We start from the raw sequence: 20,130 nt of genomic DNA, 5'->3' as shown, positions 1-20,130 counted from the left end.
GGAGACACCGCAGAACAACCTGTCTGATCAGAGGAGACACCGCAGGACAACCTGTCTGATCAGAGGAGACACCGCAGGACAACCTGTCTGATCAGAGGAGACACCGCAGGACAACCTGTCTGATCAGAGGAGACACCGCAGGACAACCTGTCTGATCAGAGGAGACACCGCAGGACAACCTGTCTGATCAGAGGAGACACCGCAGGACAACCTGTCTGATCAGAGGAGACACCGCAGGACAACCTGTCTGATCAGAGGAGACACTGCAGAACAACCTGTCTGATCAGAGGAGACACCGCAGGACAACCTGTCTGATCAGAGGAGACACCGCAGGACAACCTGTCTGATCAGAGGAGACACCGCAGGACAACCTGTCTGATCAGAGGAGACACCGCAGGGCAACCTGTCTGATCAGAGGAGACACCGCAGGACAACCTGTCTCATCAGAGGAGACACCGCAGGACAACCTGTCTGATCAGAGGAGACACCGCAGGACAACCTGTCTGATCAGAGGAGACACGGCAGGACAACCTGTCTGATCAGAGGAGACACCGCAGGGCAACCTGTCTGATCAGAGGAGACACCGCAGGACAACCTGTCTCATCAGAGGAGACACCGCAGGACAACCTGTCTGATCAGAGGAGACACCGCAGGACAACCTGTCTGATCAGAGGAGACACCGCAGGACAACCTGTCTGATCAGAGGAGACACCGCAGGACAACCTGTCTGATCAGAGGAGACACCGCAGGATAACCTGTCTGATCAGAGGAAACCCTGCAGGACAACCTGTCTGATCAGAGGAGACACCGCAGGACAACCTGTCTGATCAGAGGAGACACCGCAGGACAACCTGTCTGATCAGAGGAGACACCGCAGGACAACCTGTCTGATCAGAGGAGACACCGCAGGATAACCTGTCTGATCAGAGGAGACCCTGCAGGACAACCTGTCTGATCAGAGGAGACACCGCAGGGCAACCTGTCTGATCAGAGGAGACACCGCAGGACAACCTGTCTGATCAGAGGAGACACCGCAGGACAACCTGTCTGATCAGAGGAGACACCGCAGGACAACCTGTCTGATCAGAGGAGACACCGCAGGACAACCTGTCTGATCAGAGGAGACACCGCAGGACAACCTGTCTGATCAGAGGAGACACCGCAGGACAACCTGTCTGATCAGAGGAGACACCGCAGGACAACCTGTCTGATCAGAGGAGACACCGCAGGATAACCTGTCTGATCAGAGGAGACACCGCAGGACAACCTGTCTGATCAGAGGAGACACCGCAGGACAACCTGTCTAATCAGAGGAGACACCGCAGGACAACCTGTATGATCAGAGGAGACACCGCAGGACAACCTGTCTAATCAGAGGAGACACCGCAGAACAACCTGTCTAATCAGAGGAGACACCGCAGAACAACCTGTCTGATCAGAGGAGACACCGCAGGACAACCTGTCTGATCAGAGGAGACACCGCAGGACAACCTGTCTGATCAGAGGACACACCGCAGGACAACCTGTCTGATCAGAGGAGACACCGCAGGACAACCTGTCTGATCAGAGGAGACACGGCAGGACAACCTGTCTGATCAGAGGAGACACTGCAGGACAACCTGTCTGATCAGAGGAGACACCGCAGGACAACCTGTCTGATCAGAGGAGACACCGCAGGACAACCTGTCTGATCAGAGGAGACACCGCAGGACAACCTGTCTGATCAGAGGAGACACTGCAGAACAACCTGTCTGATCAGAGGAGACACCGCAGGACAACCTGTCTGATCAGAGGAGACACCGCAGAACAACCTGTCTGATCAGAGGAGACACTGCAGAACAACCTGTCTGATCAGAGGAGACACCGCAGGACAACCTGTCTGATCAGAGGAGACACCGCAGGACAACCTGTCTGATCAGAGGAGACACCGCAGAACAACCTGTCTGATCAGAGGAGACACCGCAGGACAACCTGTCTGATCAGAGGAGACACCGCAGGACAACCTGTCTGATCAGAGGAGACACCGCAGGACAACCTGTCTGATCAGAGGAGACACTGCAGGACAACCTGTCTGATCAGAGGAGACCGCAGAACAACCTGTCTGATCAGAGGAGACACCGCAGGACAACCTGTCTGATCAGAGGAAACACTGCAGGACAACCTGTCTGATCAGAGGAGACACCGCAGAACAACCTGTCTGATCAGAGGAGACACCGCAGGACAACCTGTCTGATCAGAGGAGACACCGCAGGACAACCTGTCTGATCAGAGGAGACACCGCAGGACAACCTGTCTGATCAGAGGAGACACCGCAGGACAACCTGTCTGATCAGAGGAGACACTGCAGAACAACCTGTCTGATCAGAGGAGACACCGCAGGACAACCTGTCTGATCAGAGGAGACACCGCAGGACAACCTGTCTGATCAGAGGAGACACCGCAGGACAACCTGTCTGATCAGAGGACACACCGCAGGACAACCTGTCTGATCAGAGGAGACACCGCCGGACAACCTGTCTGATCAGAGGAGACACCGCAGGACAACCTGTCTGATCAGAGGAGACACCGCAGGACAACCTGTCTGATCAGAGGAGACACCGCAGGACAACCTGTCTGATCAGAGGAGACACCGCAGGACAACCTGTCTGATCAGAGGAGACACCGCAGGGCAACCTGTCTGATCAGAGGAGACACCGCAGGACAACCTGTCTGATCAGAGGAGACACCGCAGGACAACCTGTCTGATCAGAGGAGACACCGCAGGACAACCTGTCTGATCAGAGGAGACACCGCAGGACAACCTGTCTGATCAGAGGAGACACCGCAGGACAACCTGTCTGATCAGAGGAGACACCGCAGGACAACCTGTCTGATCAGAGGAGACACGGCAGGACAACCTGTCTGATCAGAGGAGACACCGCAGGGCAACCTGTCTGATCAGAGGAGACACCGCAGGACAACCTGTCTGATCAGAGGAGACACCGCAGGGCAACCTGTCTGATCAGAGGAGACACCGCAGGACAACCTGTCTGATCAGAGGAGACACCGCAGGACAACCTGTCTGATCAGAGGAGACACCGCAGGACAACCTGTCTGATCAGAGGAGACACGGCAGGACAACCTGTCTGATCAGAGGAGACACCGCAGGGCAACCTGTCTGATCAGAGGAGACACCGCAGGACAACCTGTCTGATCAGAGGAGACACCGCAGGGCAACCTGTCTGATCAGAGGAGACACCGCAGGACAACCTGTCTGATCAGAGGAGACACCGCAGGACAACCTGTCTGATCAGAGGAGACACCGCAGGACAACCTGTCTGATCAGAGGTCATTGCCGGTGCACAGAGAGAGGGGCAGATCATTATAGGAGCAGCTCCAGAGAGCAGGATCCGGATATGGTACTGACAATGGCTGCAAATGTTTTACATCATATGAACCTGCTGCCAGAGTCTTGTATGACATCGATAATGATGTAGTGACTGGCAGAGTGAGGGTCACTGTCCTCGGAGGACACTGGTCAATTACCTGATTAACTCTATCTGCACCTACCTGGCATTGTTCTAAACTGACCCCAAATCTACAGGATCACTGCACCCCCCCCCCCTCCTGCACATTGCTCTTCACTCTACCTGTGTCCGTCATCAGCACTGCAGGGGTTATGTAATCGTGTCTGATATCCAAATGATAGAAAACGCCGCAGAAACTTGTCGGACACCACATCGTAACGTAGACCCAGAAGACGAACGTACAGCTGCGGAGAGCAGAGAATCCATAAATAATGTGATCAAATACAAAATAACAATGACATTCAATATAGTAGACTAAAAAAAACTACACCTTCTGAAATGCAAAGCAGCGGAGTGTACTGGGTTATAGCAGCTTAGCTGAATTTAGGATGAGGGACGACTAGGCCCGAGGAAGCATAAAGTGGGCCAGGGCGTCCCTGATGAGGGTGGTTAGAGGAAGCAAGGGATATAAAATGGTGCTGGTCGCATGGCCAATGGCACCAGCATGGCTGGAGGGGGAGGGTGAACTCATTGTTCACTGTGAGATAAGTGTAGAAAGGGGAGCGATAGTGGAAAGAACTATAGGAGCGCATAAGTAAAGAGGATAGGGGAGGGGGAGCAGGATAAGGGTTTATAAGTCCAGAAAGCAGGGAGGTAAGACATTACTTACCAGGAGAAGAAAAGACACAGAAGAAGAAAGGGAGCAATACACTAACTATTTACAAGGAGAAGGAAAGAGGAGAGACGCTCACTACTTACCGGGAGAAGGAAATAGGATGGAATTGTCCCAGGAGAAGTCGGGTGGTGAGGTCGTCGCTGAAACGGAACTAGGGTCAGATGCAGGAACGAGGCCAAGGAGGAAGATCGTGGTGCCCAGGCGTCTTCGGGACGCCAGTAATCCGGGTAAGTCGGTTCCCTACCGAAAAAGGGTCTCCCAGGTGCCCCATTGCCACGCCAGCCCTGCGGGCCCGCCTAGCCCCCCTCCCGCATCCGTCCACCATCCTCCCCCCCAGCCTCGTATTGTTCCGTCCTCCTCCGCCCGTTCTCGGCTTGCTTGGGTTCCCCTACCCACCGCAAGCCGCTGCCCCTCTTCCATCGCTGGTACACTCTCTTCCCGAGCGTCCGTACCGTGTGACCGGAAGTCCTCATCAGCGTCACTTCCGGCGGCGCCGGAAGTGAGCGGTTTGGCCGGAGACGCTACGCTCTCTGCCCACAGCGTTCCCCCAACACAGTATAACCCCCCCAGCACATTTCTCCCGTCCTCCGCCACCTCCGGTCCCCCCGTTCCCCCCCCTTTCTCAGGTACGGCCAGGTGGGTGGGGGCCCCCGCCCCTGTATGTTCTCAACCCCCCTCCCCTTACACTAATTGGGCTCCCCCTCCAGCCCAATTTTACCCAACCAACCCTGCCCTTAACGGTTTGTACACATCCCCCCCCCCCCCACGTATTTTCCCGGGCACCTCAAAACAGGGTTTTTACCCGTTCAATGGAACACATGTTCAAGGGGAGGGCAATTTGCAAGGTGCCCCTACGGGCATGCTAAACGCTCACCAGGTTAATAACCCACCCATTCCCCCCGTATGGGCCCCTCCCAACCCTTGGTGGGGCCAAAGCTCCAACCTTGAGTATAGTTCCCAACAACAGGGGCAAACCGGGCCTAATGTGGGCTCATGGGGTGATAGAAATGTATCAGGCAACATATACTCGCACAGTGTTTGTCATTGCAGAGAACAGAGCAGCGATCGACCAAAACAAGCAGCTGACGGAGGTCGGACGGAGATAACGGGCAGCAGCAACGCAGAAGGGGGTCACGGTGAGATGGGAGCCCTTGAGGTCCAGCAGCTTGGTGAGTCTGATTCCGATTCATCCGAAGGGGACCTGTGGTCAGAGGGGGAGGATACCAGCAGCGAGGGCAGGATGCTTAAAGTTTTAAGAAAATGTTTGAAGGCAGTAAAAAGTAAAGGTAACTCAGGAGAAGGAAGGGTGCGGGGTCAGGCTAAGAATAGCTCATTAGTGGAAAATGTGTTAGCGGCCGGCGGTCAGGATACTTACGCCTGCTCATTGTCCCCAACATATGCACATTTGCCACAGAAAGTCTTGAAACGTATTAGGGAAGGGAAGTACATAGATATTTTTGAAGTGGTCAGTCGGATAGGAAACAGTGGAGGACCATTGTGGAGTGGATCAAGGGGTTCCTAGTTTATGCCAGTGTATGGGTAGAATCCAGACCGGAGCAATGCATCAACATCTTAAAGTACATGGACTTGGTGGTTGATGCGCATGCCTTTTACGGGGGTCAGGGCTGGTTGGAGTACGACAGGGCTTTTATGAAAAAGATGGTAGGAAGTAAGATTTTGAGTTTTGGCCAGAAGGATTTGGATTTATGGTCCAGATTGATGGGGAGAGAGAGGGCTCAGGTGGGTACAGGGGCCAAGGGGCCCAACCAAGTCAGCAAGGGCAGAATGGTTTGTTGGGCATATAACGAAAGGAACAGTAATCGGGGGTTTGCATGTAGATTTAGACACGCGTGCTCCAAGTGTGGGGCAGAGCATCCCCAGGTGGAGTGCGGGGGGAAAAAATTTGAAGGTAAACCCAGTAATTCCTTTCGTGGGTTTGAAAAAGGCGCAGTCACCAGTGAACATAAACAGGCTAAGTGAGTGGCTAAGGCTTTATCCCGATAGGGAAAAAGCAGGATTTTTGGAGGAGGGGTTTAAGTTTGGTTTTAAATTACCTGTTGAGGGGGTGGTGCAAGGGTCCAAAAAATTTAGAAACTTGAGATCGGCTGATGTATTACCAGGAGTGTTGGAGGAGAAGTTGTGGAAGGAGGTGGGGTTAGGGAGAATAGAGGGGCCTTTTGATGCTGCACCGGTCGAGGGCATGGTGGTATCACCGTTGGGAGTGGTCCCCAAGAAAGTAGAGGGTAAGTACAGGATGATTCAGCACCTGTCTTACCCAAGAGGGGGTCAGTTAACGATACAATAGGGAAGGAAGTAAGCGAGGTACATTATCAGTCATTTGAGTCAGCGGTAGAAAGGGTAAGAGGATGTGGAAAGGGGGCGTTGATGGCCAAAGTAGATATTGAATCCGCTTTTAGATTGTTACCATTGCATCCGGAGAGTTTTAAATACACAGGGTGTTGTTCAAGGGAAAGTTTTTTGTAGATAAATGTTTACCCATGGGTTGCGCCAATTTTTATGCGCGTATTTTGAAGCATTCAGTTCGTTTTTGCATTGGTGTTTGCAGAAGGTGTGCGGGTGGGAGACAATTGCCCACTACCTGGATGATTTTTTGTTAGTAGGACCAGCAGGGTCAGAAATTTGCCAGGTAATGTTACAGAAGTTTATAGCGCTACTGCAGGATTTGGGGGTCCCCATAGCACAAGAAATGAGAGTGGAGCCAGTAACAAAGTTGTCATATCTAGGCATAGAAATAGACTCATTGGAAGGCCAATGTAGGTTACCTGTCGAGAAGGTGAAGGCATTGTTGGAGGAGGTAAGGGAGGTGAAAACCAGCGGGAAGGTGACATTAAGAAAGATGCAGTCGCTGTTGGGTTCCCTTAATTTTGCATGTAGGGTGATTCCAATGGGCAAAGTATTTTCCAGGCGTTTACAGTTAAGCACGGCAGGAGTGAAGGCAGGACAACATAAAATTAGAATAACAAGGGCATTAAGAGACGATCTGCAGGTTTGGGAGAGTTTCTTGGTAAAATTTAATGGAGTGCGGGTTTGGCTACGGGAACAATGCTCCAATCAGAAGTTGAGATTGTTCTCAGACGCTTCAGGGTCAGTTGGCTTCGGATCCTTTTTTGACGGAAAGTGGTGTGCAGGGGTGTGGCCAGACGGTTGGGCAGAAAAGGGGTGGTTGAGGAACATGACATTGCTTGAACTATTCCCAATAGTGGTAGCAGTGGAACTATGGAAGAAACAGTTGAGGAACAGGTGGGTAATTTTTTGGACAGACAATATGAGTGTGGTGTCGGCTGTGAACAATCTATCCAGTAGCTCCCCCCCTGTGTTGGCACTGTTAAGGCATTTGGTAGGGAAGTGCATGGAGTGGAATATCAACTTCAGAGCTGAACATGTCCCAGGGGTCAATAACTCGATTGCGGATGCTTTGTCAAGGGGGAAGTGGGAGTTATTTTTCCAATTAGTACCAAATGCGGAGCGAACAGGATATGTGTACCCTAACAATATTTGGCAGGTGCTGACCCAAGTCTAGAAAAACTTTGTGGAAAAATCGTTGGCGCCAAACACATGGAAGACATACATGAAAGAATGGAAGAGGTGGGAGGTTTTCAGGAGGAACGAAGGCGGAGTCCGGTGCAGTGTTTATGGAAGCTGCTGGGTAACATGTGGAGGGATGGCGCAGCAAAAGGTAGGGCCGCCACCTTGGTGGCGGCAGTATCATTTATTACAAAGGTAAGAGGGGAGGAGGATCCTACAAAGGTTTTTGCAATTAGACGGGTGTTGAAGGGTTGGTCAAGGTCACAGCCACGAGGAGTAGACAAGAGGGAGCCATTGGACTCAGGCAGAGTAAAGAGGCTGGTGGCAGCATTGGGGGCCACATGTAGGGACAGGCACGAAGTGCTGCTATTTAAGGCTGCATTCACATTGGCTTTTGCGGGTGCTTTCAGGTTAGAGGAATTGGTGTCCACTTCAAAGAAGAGTAAAGATGGGTTACAGCTCGAAGACATAAAATGTGATGGCACAACTGTTAAGTGCCTTATCAGAAAGTCCAAGACTTATCAAAACGGGAAAGGGGCATGGGTGACTATGCTAAGGAAAGGGGGGGCAATTTGTCCAGTGGGGGCAGTGAGGGATTATTTGGGCTCACGAGGAGCAAAGGTAGGAGCTTTCCTTAAGCACAAGGATGGTAGTGCCCTGTCCAGGTTCCAGTTTTGTCAGATACTTAAGAGGACAGCGGTGGCAGCGGGGCTAGAAAAATACAGAATTGGTTCACATTCTTTCAGAATTGGGGCGGCATCAGAAGCAGCAGCGGCGGGATCAGATGAGGGGAGCATTAAGCCTTTGGGGAGATGGAAATCCAATGCCTTCCGCACTTATATTCGTCCATTGCCATGTTAATGATTGTATGTTGTCTCTCCCACAGAGGAAAAAAGCGTATGGGTGATTGGACACTCCTTCGTGTACTGGGCCGCGGAGAAGGCAAGGATGAGACCGTATGGATTACAACTGGGCCTGCCGGGCGACGGGGTCAAGGTGAAGTGGTTCGGGAGACATGGTCTTCGATGGTTCCAGATGAGTAAGCTGGTGGAGGAAGCGGCAGAATGGCGGCGCCCACAGGTGATCGTGATACATGCCGGGGGGAACGACTTGACTAGTACAAAAGCTTGGGTACTAGTTAACAAGATGAAGGTGGATGTTGCCGTATGGAAAGAAAGGTGGCCGGGGGTAAAGTTTTTGTGGTCAGAAATTATCCAAAGGCAGAGTTCGATGGGGGCAACATCAACAGCGGCCATTGAAAAGGTGAGAAAGAAGGTCAACAAGGCCATGAAGGACTTTATGGTGGAGACGGAAGGAGTTTTTATTCAGCACAAGGACATTGATTTTGGGTGCCAAGGAATGTACAGGAATGATGGCGTACACTTATCTGATGTGGGACTGGACATAATTAACAACAATCTGCAGGAAGGGCTGGAGGACTGGTGGAAAGGAGTTTTTATGGGGTAAAAAAGGTAAGATCGGCAGAGGAGCCTACCTTTTTTGGTGGCGGATCGTGGCACTGCACTCCTGCTAAGAGTGGTTTCGGTGGTGGACCACGGCGAGTTTTACCACTAGTTATACGGCGGGGTGAACTCGCACGGGGGGGGACACTAGTTATACGGCAGGTCGCCAGGATGTTTTGGGCCTGGGCAGTCACGAAAGCCAGATGACGGTCCGGCGGCTGCCTGGGGGGACAGCCGTGGCAGGGGGCACGGCTGTCCTTGTTTACAGGATGCGAGCTGGGGCCAGGCGGGCCCCAGCTCAGGGAGTGCCGTGTCGCGATTGAAGTCAGGCTCCTCTTGCGCTGTATTGCCTATGGTTAATGTGTTTTTAATAAATCGTGGCGCATGCCACAATTTACTTGCCAATTTAAGAATGATGTGTTTTTAATTTAAAGTTGTTACTAAGGGTTTAGCACGTGCACACCTTATGGTCTGTCAGCCCAGTGTTCACACATTGTAAATACAGCTCCGGGTGTAACCAGAGTAGAATCCAGTGCAATATAACAACATCTGATTCCTGCGTCCACCCAAATCCTAAGGGCGGGTTCACACATGGCGGAATTTCACTTAAATTCCGCTGCGGACACTCCGCAGCGTTAATCCGCAGCGGAGCCGTTTCTCCATTGACTTTCACTTTAATTTAGCAGTGTTCGTTTACACGATGCGTACAATTCCGCTGCGGAGCATAGGCTGCGGAGCGGAATTTGGTGTCCGCAGCATGCTCTGTCTGTTGCGGAGCAGTGGCGGACTCATGGCGGAATTTCTCCATTGACTTCAATGGAGATTCAAAGTTCCGCAATGAAGTCCGCAGCTGTCATGCACATGTCATGTGTGCTGCGGATGCGTCTTGCTTTTTTAACTTGACATTTCTTCATTCTGGCTGGACCTATGTATTTCTAGGTCTACAGCCAGACTGAGGAAGTCAATGGGGCTCCCGTAATGACGGGAGCGTTGCTAGGAGACGTCTGTAAATAGTCACTGTCCAGGGTGCTGAAAGAGTTAAGCGATCGGCAGTAACTGTTTCTGCACCCGGGACAGTGACTACCGATCCCAATATACATGTATCTGTAAAAAAAAATGAAGTTCGTACTTACCGAGAACTCCCTGCGTCTGTCTCCAGTCCGGCCTCCCAGGATGACGTTTCAGTGTAAGTGACGGCTGCAGCCAATCACAGGCCAAGCACAGGCTGCAGCGGTCACATGGACTGGAGCGTCATCCAGGGAGGTCGGGCTGGATGCCGAAGGAGGGACGCGTCATAAAGACAACGGCCGGTAAGTATGAATTTCTTTTACTTTCACTAGGGAAAGTGCTGTCCATTCTCTCTATCCTGCACTGATAGGGAGAAGGGAAGCACTTTTCCCGCAGTCCGCAGCAGCTAGTCCGCATCAATTTTCTGCACATTTTGTGCAGATCCGCAGCCGTAATCCGCAACCCGGATTAGGTGCGGCATTGATGCGGACAGTTGCGGAGGAATTCCGCCATGTGTGGTCATGCCCTAAAAGTGATTACTGCGACTTGTACAACGCATCAACGTCTCCCTTTAAAGGGATTAAAGTTGCGGGAAACTTGCAAAAATTCTGATGATTTTACTGCGACACATTTTCCGCGCAATAAAGACGTTGCACATTAAAAGTTGTTGTCTAAACCCAAGGCTCGGCCTGAGGTCCACGGAGACTGAAAGTGGCGAGCCGCGGTTATCACCATGTCACAATGTGGCTTCAGTTATCTCTATAGGGAATAAGGTGCCGCCATTGTTGTTACACCCTCGGAACCTTTGGGAGAGATCAGAGGTCACTTGTGACTTGGAGAATAATTGAAGTTCCTTGCGATGGCGAATTTACTATGATTGGGCCACAACCCTTGACCATTATGGGGTGTGGGCCTAATGGACATCCTTATATACCGCCATGCTGTTGTGGGTGGGTTTACCAGATGTAGGGGGTCTAAGCAGCGGTGTGAGGTGACATCAGCGGTCCACAGCTTCACAGAGCTCCCTCTAGTGTCTATAGGTGTGACTACGTGCAGCGCTCCCGTCTATGTACCATGTATTACCAGAACTCCCCCACATCTTACAGCTTCATATTAATAATGTGGAGATGAATTACCGAGGAGACACTGAGTATCGCTGCCTCTGCGTTTCCAGCACGCGGTCTCTGTGCGGCTCCAGCGCTCGTGTGACTCCATAGCTCTCCCCGGTGCTGGCGAAGAGGAAGGACAGGAGCTGGACGACCTCTGCAGAGAGGAAAAGAGGTTCCATTCATTGCTTCTTGAAAGACGCCAAACAATCCCCCTATAGACACTTTCCTTCTGTAAATGAAGCTGAATCATGACATGATGAAGAGTTCTACAACTATTCCTCACCATTTTCAAGATCACTGCTTGCTTTCATTGAATGGGAACATTCTTGTTTACAGCCAGAGACCAATAAAGTGTTCTGACCTAATACTTTGTACAGCTGATGTATCCAGATTGTATCGAGTCTAGACAATCCTCTGTGAGCTTGGACTCGAGGCTGATACATTTTACCTCCACTGAAACATTGTAACAAACTATTAGGACAGGAGAGAGATTTGTACCACGGATGTGTTTCCTCACAGAGGATTGTCTGCGCTGATACATTATAACAAACCAACAGCTGTGGAAAATATTACGCCAGGACAATGTAAACAAGAATATTTCCACTCACTGATAGCAGTCAGAGTTCTTGAAAGTGGTGAGGAATACAAAGTCTATTAGAAAGTTACAGAAATTTGCATTGTACAGGGATTCGATTTCATAACAGAGGATTTCACTAGAGCTTCAAAACGGCTGCCAAAACAAATGAAGATTTCTGCCAGACCTAGAATGATAATTGATTTGCTGTCAGTGAATAGATCCACAGATATATATGTACTTTATTGACTTCTATGGGTCATCTACTGGGGAAATTCTATATAACACTGCACAGTCTATACTTATACTCTATATTCTATATAACACTGCACAGTCTATACTTATACTCTATACTCTATATAACACTGCACATTCTATACTTATACTCTATATTCTATATAACACTGCACATTCTATACTTATACTCTATATTCTATATAACACTGCACATTCTATACTTATACTCTATATTCTATATAACACTGCACATTCTATACTTATACTCTATATTCTATATTACACTGCACATTCTATACTTATACTCTATATTCTATATTACACTGCACATTCTATACTTATACTCTATATTCTATATTACACTGCACATTCTATACTTATACTCTATATTCTATATTACACTGCACAGTCTATACTTATACTCTATATTCTATATTACACTGCACATTCTATACTTATACTCTATATTCTATATTACACTGCACATTCTATACTTATACTCTATATTCTATATAACACTGCACATTCTATACTTATACTCTATATTCTATATAACACTGTACATTCTATACTTATACTCTATATTCTATATTACACTGCACATTCTATACTTATACTGTATATTCTATATTACACTGCACATTCTATACTTATACTGTATATTCTATATAACACTGCACATTCTATACTTATACTCTATATTCTATATTACACTGCACATTCTATACTTATACTCTATATTCTATATTACACTGCACATTCTATACTTATACTCTATATTCTATATAACACTGCACATTCTATACTTATACTCTATATTCTATATAACACTGTACATTCTATACTTATACTCTATATTCTATATTACACTGCACATTCTATACTTATACTGTATATTCTATATTACACTGCACATTCTATACTTATACTGTATATTCTATATAACACTGCACATTCTATACTTATACTCTATATTCTATATAACACTGCACATTCTGTACTTATACTCTATATTCTATATAACACTGCACATTCTATACTTATACTCTATATTCTATATAACACTGCACATTCTATACTTATACTCTATATTCTATATAACACTGCACATTCTATACTTATACTCTATATTCTATATAACACTGCACATTCTATACTTATACTCTATATTCTATATTACACTGCACATTCTATACTTATACTCTATATTCTATATTACACTGCACATTCTATACTTATACTCTATATTCTATATTACACTGCACATTCTATACTTATACTCTATATTCTATATTACACTGCACATTCTATACTTATACTCTATATTCTATATTACACTGCACATTCTATACTTATACTCTATATTCTATATAACACTGCACATTCTATACTTATACTCTATATTCTATATTACACTGCACATTCTATACTTATACTCTATATTCTATATTACACTGCACATTCTATACTTATACTCTATATTCTATATAACACTGCACATTCTATACTTATACTCTATATTCTATATTACACTGCACATTCTATACTTATACTCTATATTCTATATTACACTGCACATTCTATACTTATACTCTATATTCTATATTACACTGCACATTCTATACTTATACTCTATATTCTATATAACACTGCACATTCTATACTTATACTCTATATTCTATATAACACTGCACATTCTATACTTATACTCTATATTCTATATTACACTGCACATTATATACTTATACTCTATATTCTATATAACACTGCACATTCTATACTTATACTCTATATTCTATATTACACTGCACATTCTATACTTATACTCTATATTCTATATTACACTGCACAGTCTATACTTATACTCTATATTCTATATTACACTGCACATTCTATACTTATACTCTATATTCTATATTACACTGCACATTCTATACTTATACTCTATATTCTATATAACACTGCACATTCTATACTTATACTCTATATTCTATATAACACTGCACATTCTATACTTATACTCTATATTCTATATAACACTGCACATTCTATACTTATACTCTATATTCTATATAACACTGCACAGTCTATACTTATACTCTATATTCTACATTACACTGCACATTCTATACTTATACTCTATATTCTATATAACACTGCACATTCTATACTTATACTCTATATTCTATATAACACTGCACATTCTATACTTATACTCTATATTCTATATAACACTGCACATTCTATACTTATACTCTATATTCTATATTACACTGCACATTCTATACTTATACTCTATATTCTATATTACACTGCACATTCTATACTTATACTCTATATTCTATATAACACTGCACATTCTATACTTATACTCTATATTCTATATTACACTGCACAGTCTATACTTATACTCTATATTCTACATTACACTGCACAGTCTATACTTATACTCTATATTCTATATAACACTGCACATTCTATACTTATACTGTATATTCTATATTACACTGCACATTCTATACTTATACTCTATATTCTATATAACACTGCACATTCTATACTTATACTCTATATTCTATATAACACTGCACATTCTATACTTATACTCTATATTCTATATTACACTGCACATTCTATACTTATACTCTATATTCTATATTACACTGCACATTCTATACTTATACTCTATATTCTATATAACACTGCACATTCTATACTTATACTCTATATTCTATATTACACTGCACATTCTATACTTATACTCTATATTCTATATTACACTGCACATTCTATACTTATACTCTATATTCTATATAACACTGCACATTCTATACTTATACTCTATATTCTATATTACACTGCACATTCTATACTTATACTCTATATTCTATATAACACTGCACATTCTATACTTATACTCTATATTCTATATTACACTGCACATTCTATACTTATACTCTATATTCTATATTACACTGCACATTCTATACTTATACTCTATATTCTATATAACACTGCACATTCTATACTTATACTCTATATTCTATATTACACTGCACATTCTATACTTATACTCTATATTCTATATTACACTGCACAGTCTATACTTATACTCTATATTCTATATAACACTGCACATTCTATACTTATACTCTATATTCTATATAACACTGCACATTCTATACTTATACTCTATATTCTATATTACACTGCACATTCTATACTTATACTCTATATTCTATATTACACTGCACATTCTATACTTATACTCTATATTCTATATAACACTGCACAGTCTATACTTATACTCTATATTCTATATTACACTGCACATTCTATACTTATACTCTATATTCTATATAACACTGTACATTCTATACTTATACTCTATATTCTATATTACACTGCACATTCTATACTTATACTCTATATTCTATATTACACTGCACATTCTATACTTATACTCTATATTCTATATAACACTGCACATTCTATACTTATACTCTATATTCTATATTACACTGCACATTCTATACTTATACTCTATATTCTATATTACACTGCACATTCTATACTTATACTCTATATTCTATATAACACTGCACATTCTATACTTATACTCTATATTCTATATAACACTGCACATTCTATACTTATACTCTATATTCTATATAACACTGCACATTCTATACTTATACTCTATATTCTATATTACACTGCACATTCTATACTTATACTCTATATTCTATATTACACTGCACATTCTATACTTATACTCTATATTCTATATAACACTGCACATTCTATACTTATACTCTATATTCTATATTACACTGCACATTCTATACTTATACTCTATATTCTATATAACACTGCACATTCTATACTTATACTCTATATTCTATATTACACTGCACATTCTATACTTATACTCTATATTCTATATTACACTGCACATTCTATACTTATACTCTATATTCTATATAACACTGCACATTCTATACTTATACTCTATATTCTATATTACACTGCACAGTCTATACTTATACTCTATATTCTATATAACACTGCACATTCTATACTTATACTCTATATTCTATATAACACTGCACAGTCTATACTTATACTCTATATTCTATATAACACTGCACAGTCTATACTTATACTCTATATTCTATATTACACTGCACATTCTATACTTATACTCTATATTCTATATAACACTGCACATTCTATACTTATACTCTATATTCTATATTACACTGCACATTCTATACTTATACTCTATATTCTATATTACACTGCACATTCTATACTTATACTCTATATTCTATATTACACTGCACATTCTATACTTATACTCTATATTCTATATAACACTGCACATTCTATACTTATACTCTATATTCTATATAACACTGCACATTCTATACTTATACTCTATATTCTATATTACACTGCACATTCTATACTTATACTCTATATTCTATATTACACTGCACAGTCTATACTTATACTCTATATTCTATATAACACTGCACATTCTATACTTATACTCTATATTCTATATAACACTGCACATTCTATACTTATACTCTATATTCTATATTACACTGCACATTCTATACTTATACTCTATATTCTATATTACACTGCACATTCTATACTTATACTCTATATTCTATATTACACTGCACATTCTATACTTATACTCTATATTCTATATAACACTGCACATTCTATACTTATACTCTATATTCTATATAACACTGCACATTCTATACTTATACTCTATATTCTATATAACACTGCACATTCTATACTTATACTCTATATTCTATATAACACTGCACATTCTATACTTATACTCTATATTCTATATAACACTGCACAGTCTATACTTATACTCTATATTCTACATTACACTGCACATTCTATACTTATACTCTATATTCTATATAACACTGCACATTCTATACTTATACTCTATATTCTATATAACACTGCACATTCTATACTTATACTCTATATTCTATATAACACTGCACATTCTATACTTATACTCTATATTCTATATTACACTGCACATTCTATACTTATACTCTATATTCTATATTACACTGCACATTCTATACTTATACTCTATATTCTATATAACACTGCACATTCTATACTTATACTCTATATTCTATATTACACTGCACATTCTATACTTATACTCTATATTCTATATAACACTGCACATTATATACTTATACTCTATATTCTATATAACACTGCACATTCTATACTTATACTCTATATTCTATATAACACTGCACATTCTATACTTATACTCTATATTCTATATTACACTGCACATTCTATACTTATACTCTATATTCTATATTACACTGCACATTCTATACTTATACTCTATATTCTATATAACACTGCACATTCTATACTTATACTCTATATTCTATATTACACTGCACAGTCTATACTTATACTCTATATTCTATATTACACTGCACAGTCTATACTTATACTCTATATTCTATATTACACTGCACATTCTATACTTATACTCTATATTCTATATTACACTGCACATTCTATACTTATACTCTATATTCTATATAACACTGCACATTCTATACTTATACTCTATATTCTATATTACACTGCACATTCTATACTTATACTCTATATTCTATATAACACTGCACATTATATACTTATACTCTATATTCTATATAACACTGCACATTCTATACTTATACTCTATATTCTATATAACACTGCACATTCTATACTTATACTCTATATTCTATATTACACTGCACATTCTATACTTATACTCTATATTCTATATTACACTGCACATTCTATACTTATACTCTATATTCTATATAACACTGCACATTCTATACTTATACTCTATATTCTATATTACACTGCACAGTCTATACTTATACTCTATATTCTATATTACACTGCACATTCTATACTTATACTCTATATTCTATATTACACTGCACATTCTATACTTATACTCTATATTCTATATAACACTGCACATTCTATACTTATACTCTATATTCTATATTACACTGCACATTCTATACTTATACTCTATATTCTATATTACACTGCACAGTCTATACTTATACTCTATATTCTATATAACACTGCACATTCTATACTTATACTCTATATTCTATATTACACTGCACATTCTATACTTATACTCTATATTCTATATTACACTGCACATTCTATACTTATACTCTATATTCTATATAACACTGTACATTCTATACTTATACTCTATATTCTATATTACACTGCACATTATATACTTATACTCTATATTCTATATAACACTGCACATTCTATACTTATACTCTATATTCTATATTACACTGCACAGTCTATACTTATACTCTATATTCTATATAACACTGCACATTCTATACTTATACTCTATATTCTATATAACACTGTACATTCTATACTTATACTCTATATTCTATATTACACTGCACATTATATACTTATACTCTATATTCTATATAACACTGCACATTCTATACTTATACTCTATATTCTATATAACACTGCACAGTCTATACTTATACTCTATATTCTATATAACACTGCACATTCTATACTTATACTCTATATTCTATATAACACTGTACATTCTATACTTATACTCTATATTCTATATAACACTGCACAGTCTATACTTATACTCTATATTCTATATTACACTGCACATTCTATACTTATACTCTATATTCTATATAACACTGCACATTCTATACTTATACTCTATATTCTATATTACACTGCACAGTCTATACTTATACTCTATATTCTATATAACACTGCACATTCTATACTTATACTCTATATTCTATATTACACTGCACATTCTATACTTATACTCTATATTCTATATAACACTGCACAGTCTATACTTATACTCTATATTCTATATAACACTGCACAGTCTATACTTATACTCTATATTCTATATAACACTGCACATTCTATACTTATACTCTATATTCTATATAACACTGCACATTCTATACTTATACTCTATATTCTATATAACACTGCACATTCTATACTTATACTCTATATTCTATATTACACTGCACAGTCTATACTTATACTCTATATTCTATATAACACTGCACATTCTATACTTATACTCTATATTCTATATAACACTGCACATTCTATACTTATACTCTATATTCTATATTACACTGCACATTCTATACTTATACTCTATATTCTATATAACACTGCACATTCTATACTTATACTCTATATTCTATATAACACTGCACAGTCTATACTTATACTCTATATTCTATATAACACTGCACAGTCTATACTTATACTCTATATTCTATATTACACTGCACATTCTATACTTATACTCTATATTCTATATTACACTGCACATTCTATACTTATACTCTATATTCTATATAACACTGCACATTCTATACTTATACTCTATATTCTATATAACACTGCACAGTCTATACTTATACTCTATATTCTATATAACACTGCACAGTCTATACTTATACTCTATATTCTATATTACACTGCACATTCTATACTTATACTCTATATTCTATATAACACTGCGCATTCTATACTTATACTCTATATTCTATATTACACTGCACATTCTATACTTATACTCTATATTCTATATAACACTGCACATTCTATACTTATACTCTATATTCTATATTACACTGCACATTCTATACTTATACTCTATATTCTATATTACACTGCACATTCTATACTTATACTCTATATTCTATATAACACTGCACATTCTATACTTATACTCTATATTCTATATTACACTGCACATTCTATACTTATACTCTATATTCTATATAACACTGCACATTCTATACTTATACTCTATATTCTATATTACACTGCACATTCTATACTTATACTCTATATTCTATATTACACTGCA

At 41.2% G+C, this 20,130-nt stretch overlaps 1 protein-coding gene across 1 annotated transcript in view; it reads right to left on the bottom strand.

Annotated features, from left to right (window-relative positions):
• Window positions 1–20,130, bottom strand: part of LOC142740323 (protein sel-1 homolog 3-like) — a 53,121-nt gene that overhangs the window by 22,558 nt on the left and 10,433 nt on the right. Inside the window, exons 3-4 of the mRNA XM_075849869.1 lie at window positions 11,336–11,462; window positions 3,630–3,751 (exon numbers count right to left, since the gene is read on the bottom strand). Coding sequence (XP_075705984.1) covers window positions 3,630–3,751; window positions 11,336–11,462 — 249 coding nt within the window. The remainder of the gene's footprint in view (window positions 1–3,629; window positions 3,752–11,335; window positions 11,463–20,130) is intronic.

The sequence above is a fragment of the Rhinoderma darwinii genome, chromosome 2 (assembly GCF_050947455.1).
Source record: "Rhinoderma darwinii isolate aRhiDar2 chromosome 2, aRhiDar2.hap1, whole genome shotgun sequence".
Taxonomy (NCBI): domain Eukaryota; kingdom Metazoa; phylum Chordata; class Amphibia; order Anura; family Rhinodermatidae; genus Rhinoderma; species Rhinoderma darwinii.
The sequence above is the reverse complement of the archived record's forward strand: the minus strand, read 5'-3'. Positions and strand labels throughout refer to the sequence as shown.